The sequence below is a fragment of the Gracilinanus agilis genome, chromosome 5 (assembly GCF_016433145.1).
Source record: "Gracilinanus agilis isolate LMUSP501 chromosome 5, AgileGrace, whole genome shotgun sequence".
Lineage (NCBI taxonomy): Eukaryota > Metazoa > Chordata > Mammalia > Didelphimorphia > Didelphidae > Gracilinanus > Gracilinanus agilis.
The window spans coordinates 247,922,113-247,941,322 of NC_058134.1; the positions used below are offsets into that span (position 1 = coordinate 247,922,113).

At 35.7% G+C, this 19,210-nt stretch overlaps 1 protein-coding gene across 1 annotated transcript in view; it reads right to left on the bottom strand.

Moving 5' to 3' along the window:
• Positions 1 to 968: 968 nt before the first annotated feature.
• The window catches only part of LRRIQ1 (leucine rich repeats and IQ motif containing 1), a 239,679-nt gene continuing 221,437 nt past the window's right edge, over positions 969 to 19,210 (bottom strand). The window contains exon 32 of the mRNA XM_044679173.1: positions 969 to 1,121. Within this exon, the coding sequence (XP_044535108.1) occupies positions 969 to 1,121 (153 nt within the window). The remainder of the gene's footprint in view (positions 1,122 to 19,210) is intronic.

The window sequence follows — 19,210 nt, forward strand, 5'->3', positions numbered from 1 at the left end:
AGCCTGTGAGAAGCTGAGTAAGAACTCATCTTTTCTTGTCTCTAAGGGTAACCCTCTATCTACTATGCCAAGTTGTCTCTTAGCAATTATAATTGAATCTTAATACATCAACAATATAAAGGAATAAATACATTGAGAATATCAATGAATAATATATATCATTAGTTTAAATCATGCAACGCTTTGAATGTTGGAACCTATGAATGTAGAAAATTCAAAAAGACAAGTTTAAAAGATTAACAGCATAAATAAGATTTATATGCACATATAATATTTTAGAAGTTTTGCCTAGATGTGTAGGATAAAAGGAAAAATGGAATTTGTAAAAGTGAAACTCTTCCATTGCAATGTTATAATGATTAAATATATAATGTTTATAAAATACTTAGCGGTAATAACCATGGTATAATTCTTACTCAAATAAGCAAAACATGTTTTCTCCCCAAATTAAAACAAACTATATCTGTGTGACAAGTTTACAAATATCAAAGAGTCAACATGGCCTAAATACAATTAAATAACCATCAACAATTTAGTGGGAAACATTTCAAAATATATAGTTTGTTGACAATACTGTACTGTCATCAGAGACTATTATTTTTTAAAGAAATCTCTTCTTTAGGAATTAGCTTAATACAAAATAGCCAGTAAATTAATATCAAAAGACCAAAAGCCTTTGCTTTGATACATGAGGCCTACTTTTTATAATTAGCTAAAAAATAAACATTTTAGAAATGAATGATCAAAGGACTGAATCTGACCCATAGGGAAAATCCATTGCATCACAGGTTACAATTAAAATAAGAGCTCATGCTGTTAATCTTTTAAATAATTTAATTTTTCTCATATCAAAAGAAGATATTTAAGGGGAAATGCATGTTTTAGGCAATTCTGGCTGATGGCATTTTACCCCCTAACTGTAAAAGAATTCACTTTGACATTAGGTTCCATCAATTCATTTGTGATTTCTAAATGTACATGGAATGAAACCACAACTTACATGAAGATTCTGCTGGGTATCTGGATGCCTGATTATTTTTTTCTCTGTTCTGAGCCAAAGCATTCCCAGTGTTCATGGAAACAAGGTCTACATCCATGTCTTCTCTCCTTACAAGTCTTGCCTGGAAGCAATGGGAGAGAATGTACACAATCGTGAAACAAAATATGGCATTTTCTGAATGCAGCTCACATTACCCCAAATAAACAAACAGGCTCTGTCAAACAACCGTCTTCCAAATGATACCACAATCCTTTATTGCTGCCCAGGCAGAACAAATGCACTATGTCAAAGCATTTTTTGCAAATAAGAGCCGATTTCAAAATTGTGGTTTGCTATTTGGGTCTGTACAACAAAAGAAAACATTTTAGTACTGTAATTTTGAAGAAAATCAATCTTCCAGACAGCTGATGAAACCTTAAACAGCTTAAGATCATTTATTTACCAGTATATAATTTAATTCTTAATTGAATGTCAGAAATGTCAGAATCAGTTATTTTCTGCAATATTTAAGTTTCATCCCATAGAAGTATTGGTCCCACTAATAAATGTAAAATTTCAACCTCTGACAGTTTATTATAAAATTATGTTGAAAAAGAGATCATTAAGTCTCTAATTCATATACAAGTAATATAGAGGCTCTGTCTTCTAGAAGTGAGGACAATACTTTAAAATGTTCTTGAGGGTTAAACAGAATAATCTAAAGCCAAATTATCATATTTAAATTCATCAATATTTTGGCCTAAACCTATATTGAAGGATTCTTTTTTCCTGTTTATCAAAATAACGTTTTAATTCAATGTCTAATTTTAAATTTAGCATTTATGAAGATTTAGATGAGTTTTAAAAATTTCTTCATTTATTTTTTTCAATGAGACCTATACATAATAAATGGAGCTAATTATTGCAGAGTGACAAGAATGAAAACATTTTTCAGGCTATTTGGAACTAAGTATTAGTTATAAAAAGTGTGAAACTCTATGAGAGAGCAACCTTCTCAATTCCAGTAAATTTTTTTTAAAAATACAGTGAAACAAAAACACACTAAACATGAATATGGATAACTCATGAAGTTATAAAAAAACAATAGTTTAACATATCTAAAAAAAGACTTTCATACTATATCAAATATGTCTGGTTTTTTTTTCTTTTCATTTCTCAATAGGGAAAAAATGAAGCGGGATTTTAGAGTGGGAAAATATCTTACAGCTCATATAATTTAGCCCTTCTATTTTAAAAAGAGAGACTTAAAGGGACTAAGTGACTTTCTTAAGCTCACATAGGACAGAAGAGAGACTAGAACCAAAATTATTTGATTTATAAATTCAATATTCAGTTAATGACAATCAATAAAAAATAAACAAAAACCATGTGCCAGTACTGGGGATACACAAAGAGGCAAAAGATAGTTTCTGCCCTCAAGAAACTCACAATCTAATGGGAGAGACAACAAGCAAAAGAAAAAAAATGCAATGTGAGCAATATACAGTATCAAAGAGGAAACAATTAATAGAAAGGAGACTTAAGAAAGGTTGGGCAAGGTTTCCTGTAGATGATGGAATTTCAATTAGGACTTTAAAAGCCAAGGAGGCTACTGGGTGGAGATGAAAAGGGGCAACATTCCAGGCATGGAGGTCAGCCAAAGAGAATGTCCAAAGCCAAGTGATGGAGTCTCTTATTCATGGAACATCAAGGACACCAGTGCCACTGGATCAGAAAAAGGATGTGGTGGGGAGGAAGGTTTAGGAAGACTAGAAAGGTTGGGGATAAGAGCAAACTGTTTTGGTTACAAAAGGCTTTGGATTCCAAATACCAAAGGATTTTTGTATTTGCTCCTAGAGGCAATAGAGAGCCTCTGAGTTTATTGAGGTGGGAAGAGAGTGACATATTGGAGAATGAATTGGAGTGGGGAATAGATCTGCAGCAGGAAGATACACCAGTAGACTACTGCAATATTGTAGGTGTGAGGTAATGAGGGCCTGCACCAAAGTGGTGGCTATATCAGAGGAGAGAAGAGACATATTTGAGAGCTGATACACAGACAGACCTGCCAATCAGACTGGATATGGAGGATAAGAGACAGTGAGGAGTCAAGGATGACAACCGGGCTGAGGTGCTGGGAAAATGGTTTTGTCCTTGACACTAAAAGGGAAGTGAGTAGTGAGGAGAATTGAAGGGCAAAGATAATACATTTGGTTTTGGACATGTTGAGTTTTGAGGTGTCTCAAAGGTAGTTGGAGATTGAGATTAGAGGTTAGCAGAGAGACTGGTCCAGGATAGGATAGATCTGAGAATCATCAGTATAGAACTAGTCAACTAGTCATCCATGGAAGCTGATGGGATCACCAAGGGAAGTAGTATAGTGGAAGAAGAGAAAGGAGAGTCCAGGACAAAACCTTGTGGAATCCTATAGTTGGAGGGTGAGAACTTGATGAGGATCCAGCAAAAGACACTGAGAAGGAGCAGTCTGACAGGTAGGAGGAGAACCAGGAGAGAATGGTATTCTGAAAACCTAGAAAGAAGAAGGTGTTAAAGAGAGGATAATAAAGTGTCGTATCTAAAGTCAAAAAAGATGAAGAGGTCATTTGAAAAAGGTTTTCATTTGACTTAATAATGAAGAGATCATTGGTAAATTTGGAGATATAAATTTCATTGGAATGAGGATAGAAGCCTTTCCTCTTTCCTTTATGCTATGCCTATTCCTATGAGATTTCGTATTAGTGATCATTTTAGAACTTTATAAATCAGTGTTCCTGATATTCCTGTTAAATCTATAGAAATGTATAAAGATATGCCCTTCCATGAATAAAACTTGTACTCTTATAATACTCAGAACAAAGAGCTCCAATTAATGCAGAAACATCACCAGACTATATCTCCCAGAAAACAGAATATGAGCTCTGCAGTATATTGATATCACCAGTGTGAACTCTAATGAGGTAGGACTGTTTCCAAAAAGTCTTTTTCTCTTTTCTTTTCTTAAAGGATGCTGGGTTTTGATAGTAAAGCATTTGCATTATAGATATTGCTAATGAGGTAAGAAATCCAAGCAGCAACTGTTCTGAACCTCTTCTCCTCTCAAGCCTCTGACACCAACCCTCTCCTCTCCTATTTGGCTGAGAATCTCACAATTCACTGAGAAAGATTATCTGACACATGCTCCCTTCTTACCACTACTCTACATATCAAAACCGCTCAACATCATCTCTCTCACTTTCTTCCTTTCCACTAGTCTGATAATGACATGATCCTTCTGCTCTCCAAGGCCAATCTCTCTACATATGCCAGTAGTTCTGTCCATTCTAATGTCCTTTGGTCTCTTCTTGGCTCTTATTATTCTTGAGTTCGGAGCAGCATTTGTCACTATTGACAATCTTTTCTTCCTTGATACTCTCTTCACAGAGGTTTTCACGACGTTGCTATCTCTGAACTGTCCTCAGTCTTCTTTGCTGGATCATCATTCAAGCCTTTGTCTTGGTCCTCTCTTCTTCCTCTAAAACAGAGGTGACACATGCAGACCACCAGCCAAATAATGCTCAGAGTATTTGGCCCAAACCAGATTAAAATGTAATTGGGAAATACTTAACAAAATAAAATACAATATGATAATGTAATAATAATAATAATAATAATAATGTACCTATGTGAGTTTCTAAGTCAATATGTGGCTCACAGGCATCCTTATGTATGTTTTAGTGGCCCCTGATTGTTCTAACCCAGTGATGGGCAAACTACGGCCCTTGGGCCAGATGCAGGGGGGGCGGGCCTGAAATGCTCTCTCCAGCCACACAACATTATTCCTAATCTGACGAATACAGTGAGTAGGATACAATACAATAAAACTTCAAAGAGTTGCCTTAGGAACAGACTGACAGATGAGCATTTCCTTTCCTTTGGCCCCTCTTAAAAAAGTTTGCCCATCACCGCTCTAGACTGTCCTGATTCCCACTGGTTCAATTATACCTCTATGCACAAGACTCCCAGATCTACATATATAGTTCTAGTCTTTCTTTTCATCTCCAATACTAGTCATCATCAACTACATATTAGCATGTGGAGCTGCATGCCCTACAGGCATTTCAAACTCAAATGTCCCAAAGAGCGCTCACTGTATCTTTCCAAAAGTTCCTTTTTCTCTGGAGGACAATACTCTTCCATTGGCCAAAGTTCACATCTTCAGTGTCCTCTCAATTCCTCACTCTCCCTTACTGCATCATAGTTAATAGATCACCAAATTTAGTCACTTCTACTTTTACAACAATTTCATTCTTCCCCTTGTCTCCACTCACAGATGTACAGCCATAGTTCTGGGCATCATCACTTCTAGCCTAAACCACTGCAATATTGTGTTCCCTGCTTCCAGGCTCTCTTTTCTCCAATCCATCTTTCATATAGCTTCAAGAGTGAGACTGTAAAAGCACAGATCTAATCACATCACTTTCCTACTCAATAAATTCTCTTGGCTCCCTATTATCTCTAGGATCAAATACAAATGCCTTTGCCTGACATTTTAAGCCATTGAAAATTTATCTCCAACACATCTTTCCAGGACTTTTACATAGCATTACTTTTCATATTCTCTTCAACTCAGAGAAACTAGCCTCCTTGCTATTCTCCAGATATCCCATTAGAAGTCTTTACTCCATAGCTTCACACATAGCACTCCTCCATGACTGAAGAATATTTATTCCTTTACTTCCATTCCTTAGAATCTTTAATTTCCTTCAAAATTCCCCTTAGGCACCATTTCTCACATGAACAATATCTTTAGCTGCTAGGGTCTCTAACTGAAATAACTTCGTATTTATTTTGTATATAATTATAAATGTACATGCTGTATGCCTCCATTAAAATGTAAGCTCCTTGGGGGTAAAGATTGTTTCATTTTTGTCTTTTTTCCTCCAGTTTTGAATAAATATTTATTGATGAAATAATCAACCCCAAAGGAGAACTTATTATCTTACACAGGAACCGTCCTGGTGCTCTCTTGACACTTGCTTTGTGCCCAAAGGTTTTAAAGTTTTTGATTTTGATTTTAGTTCTATGTCTTAATGTCACTAAACTTATTAGAAGGCAGGCCCCAAAATAAGAAAACCACTAAGAGTATCTGGTTAAGGTCAAAGAAATATTTGTAAACATGTGGCTTCTGAAAAAAGCACTAGCATCTGAGTCATCAACATGCAAGAGATTGGATCTTCCCATTAAAACACACACACACACATACACACACACACAAAATACATCAGTCTCTAATTAGTTCTGAATATGACAAGAATTTCAAATCAAAAGCCAATTTTCAAAGTGGTGCCATCTGGCATTTTATGTGCAAACCTAGAATTTTTGTAAGTGGGCAAGTTTGTTACTCATTTGTCTATCAGAGTAATCAATGCTGCCAATTTTTGAAAACATGGTTTCCAAATTAAAAATGAATCAAACCAAGTTCTTCCCAGGCTCAACAAATGGACACAACACAGATAAGGACGTGAAACTACAGTCTCCTTCTGTAAAGTCCCAAATCAATACTTCTAAGAGCTGATAATTCAATACCTTGCATATTTACAACATAATACATTTCACATAAAATTGAATAATCCCCCTAACACACACACACACACACACACACACACACACACACACACACACACAAATTCAAGGTAGCAAATCACAATGTTGTAATATAACTAGAACAAATAATCCCTTATTAAATGGCAATTTTGCTCTAATCAATTTTTCTAGTCAAAACTATCTTCTATATCAACGGTCGGCAACCTTTTTGGCAGTGAGAGCCATAAACCTGCAGAAGGAGGAGGATGGAGGCAGAAGGCACTGGAATATGGGGTGGGGGCTAAAGGGCCCCCTGGAGCAATCCTGGGGCTCTGCCCAGACTGGCTGGTCTGGAGGTAGAGCCAGATATGGCTCGAAAGCCATTCGTTGCTGACCCCTGTTTTATGTACTCAAAGGGTTTACTGATTTTATTTATATTATTTTCCTCCATTATTTTTCATTTGAAAATGAGGGATGTAAGATAAGAGAATTCCCAGAATCAGAGTCCTGATATACAAATACAATGGGCCAACTTCTTTAATACATCAATCCTAAGCATGTATTAAAGACCTGCTGTGTGTCAGGCACTATACAAAATGCTAAGTACAAAGAATGGCAGAATCCCTACACACAATGAGCTACTGCACTTTAATGAAGGAGATAACAAGTACATATAAAATATACGAATAGCATAAATAAAAATGAATAAGCACAAATATATAAAAAGATCTCTTTACTGTAATGTTTTCATTAAAGCAAAGACACATGGATATTCATACAAAAACTTTCAGCAGTATTATCTAATGTCTAGATTTCCTAACATTTCTTCTTCTCACAATACTGAACAATAAACAAATATTTTTTAAGTACCACTTACATCAGAGGCACTGTTATAATTACTGACATAGACATAAAACTAAAAAAACCTCCTGCAATCTAATGGGGAAGGTAAGACATACATACATACATCTAATCACAACACAAAATAGGATGATAAATGTGTAAGAAATGCAAAGAGAGAGTTCCAAAGAAAGACTAAGGGAATCAAGGGAGCTTCATGGAAGAGGAGTCGATAACTGATTTGGTTTTTGAAGTCTGAAGTTTGAAGTCTGAAAAGATGGGGAAAGTGAAGAGTTTTTAGGTGTAGGAAAAGACAGAGACCAAAAGCACAGGGAGACAGACAGGATGAGTATTTTAGCTCAGGGGACCTTGCCAGGAGAGAAGGAGAATAGTGTGAGATAAAGCAACAAAAGTCAGTTGGACACTGACTTCTGGAAAGACTTGAACCTGAAGGAGGGAGAACTAAGAAGACAATGAAGAAAGGCAGCTGAGTGCCTTTTTGCAGCAGTCTAATTAATCAGTAGAAGCTAACCTGGTACTCAATTTAACCCTTTACCTACTTGGTCTACAAAGCACATTTATGCTTCTAGAAGGCAGTTGGCAGCAGTTGTTGCTTTACCAAAATTGAGAAGGAAAGTAGAGTCAGGCTATAGGGAAAAACCTATTTTTAAAAATTTTCTATATAAAATGTGTGAAGGGAAATAGACAAGATGGGCAAATGTATGAGTCACTGTGGTACATTTTGTTCCTTTTGGTTGAAAATCTCAGAGTCTTCCTTTCTTTTACTATAAATGAAATGCTCTAAATTAACATAATCCTTTAAAGGTTGGTTGTCTGTCACCCATATGTTAACTGGAATACAGATTTTCTTCAGGATTTTTTAATGATCTTGGTAGACTAGATGGATAAAATGAGCTATCATGAAATAAAAACTTTTCATTCTAAGTTATTTCTTTTAGCCAAAGTTGAGATAATGAAAGTCCCAAATTCTGATGCTCATAGCATTCACATAGAATCACTGAGCTCTGCAGGCCTTAAGCTGACTTTTAATTAACTAAATAAAAGCCTTTTCACGTAGCATGTCCTTCAAGGCTCCACTCAAGGATAGTCTCCCTCAAGAGATCTTTTCTGATTATCTTAATTTGTTACTGTCTCATCTCTATCACTTGTAAATACATTGTAAATTTTGAATATATATATATATATATATATACATATATATATATATATATCCAGTATATTGGAATGTAAGCTTCATTGGGTAGGACAGTGACTTGTCTCTCTTTTGTGTTTGTTTCTCCAGGGAATATCAATGCCTGGCACTGACAGATTAATTTATGGGGCAAAGGATAAGAGATTGGTCTGGAGAAGGGAAAATGAAGTCAGAATTCTTTATTGTAGGGTAAATAAATGGAGATTTTTGAACCTTGGACTTCATCCCCCATAAGTCCTTAGTTTTCCCAGATCCCCTTTAATCTCTCCTGCACCTCCACATTTGCATGGTCACTTTATTTTTTTATAGTTGGCTGTAACTCCTCCCTCTTTCTCCTTGGTTCCTGGGTGTGAGCTGGTTAGTACCTTCTAGTCTCTTTTGTTAGCTTATTATAAATAAAATATTTATAAATATATTTAGTATTTTGCATATTAATTTTAATCTCCACAGGGGACAGGCAAGTGGAGTTTTCCTTAAGGCAAATTGATGAATTCACCTAAAGAGCACAGTCAAGTGGAGTTAAGTGAAGTCCAAAGACCTATTTAGCTCTCCTTCCTTTATGAAATATAAAGATGTTCTCTTTAATGGGATTATGGAATAGTCAGCTATTGGGTACCCAATAAAAGGCCACAAGCCCTTGCGACCTTAAAAAACAAAACAAAAACACCTCCCTAGAGAGATAGAGTTGGAGATTTAGGAGCAGAAAGCAAAGGAGTTGGACGTGGAAACAGAAAATAAGAACCAACTATGGATTCAAGAGAACTAGTCTTAGAAGTCAAGTGTTGAGTTGCAGATGGCCTGCCCAGCAGAAATGCTGTGTTCAGGGGAACCGTGTGAGAATATCTCTAGAAGGGAAAAGATATTGAGACACTACAGTGCCCTAGGTTTAAAGTGTCTTGGTATATATATTCTCTACATGTATTGTGAGGAACAAATCCTGACAAGATGGTGGACTCCTCTCATAAGCCCATATGATGGAATAAAAAAGAAAAGAATAAAACAAATTGAGTTGTTTCATGTTCCTAGCTTTCCCCCACAGCCACGTCAGCATGACATAATGAGGAATACATGATAGGTTAGTCCAGTGATGGTGAACCTTTTAGGGGGTGGGTGATATGAAAAGTGTCCTCAGGCACATGTGGAGAGGGTCAGGGGAGCAGCCTGGTCCTGTGTTCCTCTGGCTTTCTGGTAACAAACTCTGGTGAAATCTGTGCTGGGGTGATGGCTCGTGTGCTCATAGAAAGGACTCTGACTGCCTTTTCTGGCATGTGTGCAAAAGGTTCACCACCACAGGGTTAGTCCTTTAAAAAGATAACAGATGAAGTTGCTTACTTTGATTAGTTAAAACCCATGTGAATGATTGGGGTTGTAAACTGCATTCTGATCAGTGGGATCTCATGACTAGATTATCACTTTCTGGCCAGTGGTGAACAAGAGGAAGCACTGATTCATGTTAGGTACCAGGATAAAGGGAAGCTTGCATGCTCCCACTCTTTGTATTTACTTGCTGACTATAACACTGGCTCATGAGTACCCCATTCTCCTGAGGATGAAATAATTTTGCCACATTAACAGTGAGTTCAAGATTCTTTTGGGTAGGTGGTCATTCCTTTCATGCATACTATATTGTCAGCACACTCAAATTTGTACCCGCTCTTTCCAGTGATCCTGAAATTATGGGCCAGCATGCCTCAGGTTTATAGAGGTGATGCTTTTTAGCTGTTGTTTCTACCAAACCATTTTAGTAAATGCCTTTTCTAATTGTGTCTCCTGGCTGTCTACCTGGTAAATGAGAGGAGAGGATTAGCAGGCTATAATTTTAGGAATATAGACCTGTACAATATCCAATAAACCTTGAAATAGGGGCCACTCTACAAGGGACCAAATTATAGTTTTGACTTGAAGGAAGGGGTAGACCTTGGAAGAGTGTTACATTGTACATATGTCATTCAAGATATATTTAAGTGCCCTATACATTTGGAAGACTTCACTGAAGAGATTATTCATTGAGTTCTTCCTGGATATCTCAAAATTAAAGAGATCCTTAGGAAAAAAGTTAGCAGGTTTAAAAAATTATTTTATTTTAGGCTACAATTGACATGGTATTGTGTACCTTTATAAATCATAGCCATTTCTTTAATATAACTTTTGTATGGCTTAAGGCTTTCGTAAGTATTTATACCATATTTTTCAAAATGTGTATATTTTGAGTTTGGAAACTGATTTGAGCAGTATTGATGTTGAATCCTTAGAATGAATGCTCATGGCTGGAAATGCACTTAGATATATAGGATTTGTTTTAAAGGATTGATTCATTGATTAAGGGGTAAAGATAATTAGAGAATTCTGTAGTATGCTGTTAACTAGAAATCTTAACCTTTTCTATGTTATAGACCTTGCTTTGTCAGTTTGGCAAAACCTTTGGACCCCTTTCTCAGTTTCAGTTTTAAATTCATAAAGTAAAATATAGAGGATTACAAAAATAAACCAATTTTATTGAACTGAATGCACATTTTTTGCCCACCTACATTCATGAACTTTAATTAAGGACCCTTAAAATGATATATGGTATATTATCTCATTAGATTCTCAAAACAACTGTTAGAGATAGGCACTATTTTTAATCACTAGTTTTTTATACTTGAGGAAACTGAAGCAAAGAGAAGTTAAGCAACTTGCCTTAGGTCACACAGGTTATACGTGTCTGAGGTGGAATCTGAACTTGAGTCTTCCTGACTCCAAGTTCAGTCTTCTACTCAGGGTACTGCCCAGCTGCCTAATCAAACCTAACCTCATTTTAAATATGAGGAAAGTGTTTGCAACATATTTTTAAAATATTTCTCACGGACTTGCCATGCCTGGCCATGTGAATCACCTGAAGTGGACAGTCATCCATTTTGACAAGCATCAAGAGGTTGTTTTGTCTCAATATATGCTTAAGAAGACAATGGAAAACTCTTTTGTTGCTATCAGGTTGAGAAATTGATGCTCCAGTGCCTGAAAAGGGAATCAGCAATTCCTATTCCTCTTTTCTTTTTCTTCTGTTTCTTTACCAGATGATCTCTTATCTTATCTCAACTTCTGTAGTTTTCCTATGTCATTTTTTTTATTATTTTTTTAAAACCCTTACCTTCCGTCTTGGAGTCAATACTGTGTGTTGGCTCCAAGGCAGAAGAGTGATAAAGGCTAGGCAATGGGGGTCAAGTGACTTGTCCAGGGTCTATGCCATTTCTTGAAGGACAAGCGGTTTCTTCCTCCCCAGAACATCTAGTCCCTCTTCTTCAGAAGTCTTGAAGCCATTTTTAAGGTCTAATTGTACAGGGGCCAAATTCTGATAAGTGTCCATACTCCCCAATGCATGATGCTGCACCTTGATCTTTCGTATCACAGTAGAATATGCTATCTTTAACGCAAAGTGCTTGCTATGGAAAACTGGTTGTTTTCCAGAAAGAAATCTTGACCAATAAATGAAGAATATTTTGTAGGACTGTGGCCTTGATTTAATATAAGATGTGATATTAATGTGTGATATGATTAAAAAGAAAGATGTTGGTAAATATTGGAAAGCCAAAGGATCCGTGTGTACTATGGTATGTGCACTGTAAGTACAGAACTCAATCTACATTATTTGAAGATATGTGAGAGTTTGATGGTTAATTTGCTGATGAAGGAAGTAAGATGACTCTTAAGGAATGCTCCTAATTGTTTCCCAATAAGAGGGAGAAGAGGCTATTGATTTCATGTTAAAATTAAAGAAGTTGCTGTTGTGGACCACAATCAAAGGTGAAGTTTCTACAGAGAACATGGACCATGGAGACCAGCACAAATTCTCAGAAGGATAGTATATGTCAAGTTAATAAGCATTTATTGAGCATATACTATGTGTCAGCCACTGTGCTAAGTGAACTTGTACTACTGCTACCATTATGGCAGCTACATAAGTGAAATAAGCAGTCTTGACACTCTGAACTCTTACAACTGCTCTCTTAGAGAAAAGAAGAGTCTACGAGTATGGAGAATCTCCTGAGAATCCAAGATATTTTCCCAGGAATAGGTCACTGAAATAGTGAAATAGGCTCACTGAAAGTGAGAAGTTGTTTAAGACTACTAGAGGGTCTATGCGGGGAACCTAGGCTAGTCTTTTGGAAGACAGTGTTAATAGGTAGTCACCATTACTAGAAGAGAAAAGAATTTGGCAGCAGAGGACAAAGTGGCCTCAGAGCAAGAAAACAGAGACGGAATGTAGATAACAAAGTCTGGTCATATTCTATTATAAATATGTCCTGAAAGGATACATAAATAACATGTGATTAAGATTATTAGCCTGTATGTGATTAAGAGGAATGCAAAGTTTGTGGGCAAAAGTTTAAATTAAAAAACAATTTCCATAGGAAAATAGGTATATCTAGGAGTATACCTGCCAAAACAAACCCAGAAAGTGTATGAAAATAATTTTTTTTACATAAAGTCAGTTTGAAATAAATTAAAAAATATTAATTGTTCGTGGATGGGCAGAGTAAATAAAATTAAAATGATAATCCTATCTAAACTAATCTACTTATTCAATGCTATATCAATTAATTACCAAAAAAATTTGTTGAGCTAGAAAAAATGATAGCAAAATACACCTGGAAGAACACAAGGCCAAGAAGATCAAAGGAATTAATGAAAAATGGTGTAAAAAGGAGGCCTAGCAGTATCAGATTTTAAACTGTATTATAAAGTAGTTATTATCAAAAGTATCTGGGGGACAACAGGGTGGCTCAGTGGATTGAGAGTCAGGCCTATAAATGGGATGTCCTGGGCTTAAATTTGACCTCAGACACTTCTAGCTGTGTGATCCTGGCAAGTCACTTAACCCCCATTGCCTAGTCCTTACCACTCTTCTGCCTTGGAACCAATACACAGTATTGACTCTAAGACAGAAGGTGAGGGTTTTAAAAAAAGTATCTTGTACTAAGAAATAGAAAGGTAGATCAGTAGAACAGAACACACACTTTAAACAGTAGAAACATATTATAGTAATCTTATATCTGACAAAAGTAAAGATCCAAGGTTTGCAGATAAAAATTTACTATTCAGTCAAAATTGTTGGGTTAACTGGAAAGCAGATTTTGACAAACCAATATCTTACACCATTTACCAAATTAGATAAAAATGTATACATAATCTAGACACAAAGGGGGATATCAACAAATTAGAAGAATAGGGACTATATTGCCTAAAAGATCTTTGGATAGGAGAGAAATTTGTGAACAAGAAATAAAGAGCATTGCTAGATGTAATATGGATAATTCTGATTCATTTTGTACAAATGAAACTAACGTAGCCAAGATTAGAAGGAAAACAGAAAACTGGTGGTGGTGGTGGGGTGTTTGCAGACAGTTTCTCAGAGTTCTCATACCTAAAATATAGAGAATTTTGTCAAATGTATAAGAATATGATTCATTCTCCAATTGAGAAATGGTCAAATGATATGAACAGACAGCTTTTGGATGAAGAAATCAAAGCTATATGCAGTCATATAAAAATGCTCTCAATCATTACTGATTAGAGAACGCAAAATAAAACAGTTCTGAGATGGCATCTCATACCTAACATCTTGGCTAAAACAATAAAAGGACAAAATGGCAAATACTTAAGGAGATATGAAAAAACAAAGACACCAATAATATGGAACTGTGAATAGATCCATTTATTTTGGAGAACAATCTGGTATTATGCCCAATGGGTTGAAAAATGTACATACCCTTAGACACAGTAATACCACTATTAGATCTGTTTACCAAGATGATCAGGGAAAAAGAATCTATATGTTCTAAATTATTTATAGAAGCTCTCTTTGTAGTGGCATAGAACTAAACATTGAAGAGATGCCCATCAATTGGGGAATGATTGAATAAGCTGTGGCACATGATTGTAATGGAATACTACTATACTGTAAAAATAATGAACAGATTAATTTTTAAAAACATAGAAATAGCCATATAAAGTTATGAAAAGCAAAATGAGTAGAACCAAGAATGTTATATTCAACTAAAGAATTAGTGATTAAAGAACAATCTGTGACAGAACTAAGGAAAATGGGAAGTACTTGTCTCACTGGAGTAAAAAGGGAGAGTAGCCCATCTTGTTCAACATTGGAGGAACCAGCAGAGTGAAGAGCAGCCCACTGCATGGGGCCCAGGGAAAGGTACTCCAGTGCCTGAGCAGATCTACAGAGGAGCAGCCTAAGACATGCTGAGGACCATGAGGAGTTGCCCTGTGTAAGAACACCCTGGGAAACCCTAAGCTGAAGGAACAATCCAGTAATCATAATACGTGGGGAAGCTGGCAATTGAATAGTGAAATCCAGCTCAATCCAGTGCATTTGGCACCCAGGGGTAGTCAGGGTCAGTACTCCTTCCACCTCAAGAAATAAAGCTTTCACTCTTTGCAGATAATATGATGGTATACTTAGAGAATCAGCTAAAAAACTTATTGAAACAATCAACTTTATCAAAATTGCAGGACATAAAATAAATGTAATATAAATATAAATAAATAAATAAATGTCAGTAGCATTTCTTTAAACTACCAATAAAGCCCAAGGCAAGAGATAGAAAGTAAAATCCCATTTTAAAAAACTGTACACGATATAAAATATCTGCCAGGACAAACCCAGGAACTAAATGCTCACAACTATAAAACACTTTTGACTCATATAAAGTCAGATCTAAACAAATGGAAAAAAACATTAATTGCTCATGGGTAGGCTGAGTCAATATAACAAAAATGACAATTCTACCTAAATTAATTTACCTATTCAATGGCATACCAATCAAATTAACCAAATTATTTCATAGAGCTAGAAAAATAATAATAAAATTCATCTAGAAGGCCAAGAATATCAAGGGAATTAATAAAAAAATGAAGGTAGTTTAGTTGTACCACGTCTAAAACTGTATTATAAAGCAGCAACCAACAAAAAAAATCTGGTCCTGGTTAAGAAATAGAAGAGTGGGGGGCAGCTGGGTAGCTCAGTGGAGTGAGAGTCAGGCCTAGAGACAGGAGGTCCTAGGTTCAAATCCGGCCTCAGACACTTCCCAGCTGTGTGACCCTGGGCAAGTCACTTGACCCCCATTGCCCACCCTTACCAATCTTCCACCTATGAGACAATACACCAAAGTACAAGGGTTTAAAAAAAATTTAAAAAAATTAAAAAAAAAGAAATAGAAGAGTGGATTGATGGAATAGATTAGGTTATCAAATACACAGTAGTAAATGACCATAGTAATCTAATGTTTGACAAACCCAAATATCCTAGCTTTTAGAACTCATAATTTGACAAAAACTGCTAGGAAGACTAGAAAACAATATGGCAGAAAGTAGGCACGGACTAACACCTCCCACCATATATTTTCATATAAAGTCAAATGGAAACATGATATTGAAATAAAGGTAGATATCATAAATTAGGGTAGTGTCTGACTTATGGATGAGGGAAGAATTTATTTTTAAACATAACACAAAGAATATGTTGTTATATAAAGTAGATAACTTTATTGGAAAATTTTGCACAAACAAAAACCAATACAACCAAGATTAGAAGGGAAACAACAAACTTGGTAAAAAGTTTTATACCAAGTGTTTCCTATACAGGCTTTATTTCTTAAATATATAGAGAAATCAGTCAAATTTATAAGAACACAAAGCATTCTCCAACTGACAAATAGTTAAAGATATGATCAAATACATCAAAAGCTCCTGTTTTCTATTTATGAATTGACTGGAATTTTTTAAAATGAGTGTGAGCTAAGGAGTTGCCAAGAATAGGAGTTTGATTTGCTTCCCATGTAAAGACTGTTACAAGTTAGTTAATAGCACAGAAGATGATTCTTCAGGGTGAATTGAGTTACAGGTACATAACAATTTAGGGATATACTGCCAAAACTCATAACTCAAGGAGTTAAGTCATTTTTCCAACTGAAGTCAAATTTCTATAATGCTTGATCTTAACTTCCTTGTTTCTGTTAATTCAACTACCCTTCTAGTTATCTAGGCTCAAAACCTCAGGAATCTTTGACTATCTTCTTCATTTGTGCTGTTGAATTAAATTCAATCAGGTTATAAATTTTATTGTAGGTACCCTAGAAAGCATACTACAGGCTCAAGGTATTCTATGAGTCATCATTCAAAACCCATATTTCATGAACCCCCTGAGTAAGTTTACTTTTACAAGTTAGGCAGAGTATATGATTAATAAAAGAGCATAGTTAACAAGGTAGCAATATATTTTCCCTAGCTTCAATATATCTGGGGAACAAGTTTGTGTTTGTGTATATACGTATAGGTATATTACACAGGTCTATCATCCATCTATACTGTGTAAATGTCCTGATAAATATTTAACAGTTAGCTCTCCCAAAATATAATGTATGCACAACACACTTTTAAGTTTAATCTTCATTATTAATGTTTTCCCATCACTTTACAAAATTTTGACAATCAACAAAATAATAAATCAAGCCCAGAATTGTAGTACATGGAACCTATGAATTCTAAATATAAAGAAAATTTAAAACAGCTCTTGTGAGTCAATAATTCTGAGTTGTCTGTATGACCCTTTTGTATGTATATATGCGTGTGTATGTATATATATTCATGACAAGAGAGAGCAGGAGAAAGGGGGGGGGAGAAAGAGAGAGAAAGAGAGAGAACTAACACTGGTGGTAACATCATGCTGCTTCTGCTGAGACTCATGGCTATTCCTAAATATAGTCATGTATCCACATACCTACTACAGTGTCAAGTGACTGACAAACATTTGGGGGTCCTGAAGTGGTGAGAAGAATGAGATGTGGGGAGAAGGATGACACGCATCAAGAGGGCCAATGAAGCTGGTAGCAATCAGAGGCAAGGTTTATTGATCACAACTAGTATTTTATAGAGAAAGTGACAGAGGCTAAGGGATTAGGTAACCTTTTTACATAGACAATAAGTGATGATTTACAATCTTAGTACAATGACTTAGTTTACCTCACCAAAACTTAGACAGAGTTTTCTATAAGATAATAAATCAATATGTCAATGTGTAACCATCTAACAGAGTTTCTCATAGAATTCTTGCACCAGTGATTTTTGGAAGAACATCTAGTATTTGGGGAGGGGGAAAGTTTACTTTTCTCATGCTGAGGAGCAGACTATGAGCTTTGCAATTCCTTTGATTTTACTGGGGGCTCCATCACAGTTGTTCACATGGTTGCTAAGCTTGTCTTTACTTCTAGCTTTAGTGCTTCCTCTCTTAGGCAGGCTGGCCAGGTGATATAGTACAGAGGAGTCATATATGTGGCTCTTGGGGGACCAGAGCCAGATTAAAATATAACTGGGAAATATTTAACAAAGTAAATAAAAATACAATAAAACAGATAACATTACATTTTAAAGCTGAGCCTATATGAAACAGCAAGAATCCTTTTAATAGTCCTGATTTCTTTTTGAGTTTGACACCACTGATACAGTGCTATTAGAAGGACATTTCCTGATGAAAAGAGGATGACAGCTCTTCCAACATCTTTAAGGCTATGGATATATTACATCTAATATTACAGCTAAATAGGTCCAAAGCTGGGCAGAGTGCTCCCTGGCTAATATTAAGTCTATTTTTGAACTCCTCTTGCTACTCACTAGGGGTAAAAATCTTAGTCTCAAAGCATTAAATCATTTAGGGTTCAAAAATTCTTGTAACAACAGATTAATTTCTTATCGCCAAATTGTATCCTTTATAAAACATTAAAATGTCTGATTCTGAGACCCCTCAGCTTCCGGAATGATGAGATTATTTTTGGTCTCCTCTGCAACTGAAGGGGAAGGGGAAAAGACAAATCTAAATTCTTGCTTTTATTATTCAAATGTGGCTAATAGCAGATCTCTTAGGCTTTGAGTTACTGTACATTGCTAGACCTCCACAAAATCTCTGACACCCATCCTCCCCTCTCTTTTCACAACACCATCACTCATGTTCAAGCTTTCATTGAGTCTCCCTTGAACTGTTTTTAATACCTTCCTCCTTGCTTCCAGTCTTTTTCCTTTTTATTGCAATCATACTTTACATAGCCAAAAAAAAAATCCAATAAAGAACCAGGATTATGTCACTTCTATGTTAATAAAATATCATTAGCTCCCTATTTTATATAGAAAAAGTACAAACTCTTAGATTGTCAAAAAAATATCCTCTGTGATTTGTTCTCAACATACCTCTCCAACCTTATTTCAAATGACTCCACTTCAATCACTGAGTGTTCTCACCAAATCATTAACAGTTAGTCCCTTATCTTAATCTGTTCTGCTGCTTTTACAATCTATTCTCCATACCTAGAATGCCCTCTCCCCTCATCTCCACTTATTAAAGTCATTCTCTTTTTTAAGACAAAGCTCAAGAACTAGTTCCTCCAAGAAATCTTTCCTGATCTCCACAGGTAAAAGTAATCTCTTTCCTAATTTACTTAGAACATTTTGTCCTGGTGTTGCCCTGTTTCTTATTATATTCTACTTAGTATGCTTCTTTGTGTAGATGTCAAATCTTCCCCTATACCCTGTAAATCACCTGACTAAATTTCCAAAATGTGGGGATTAAA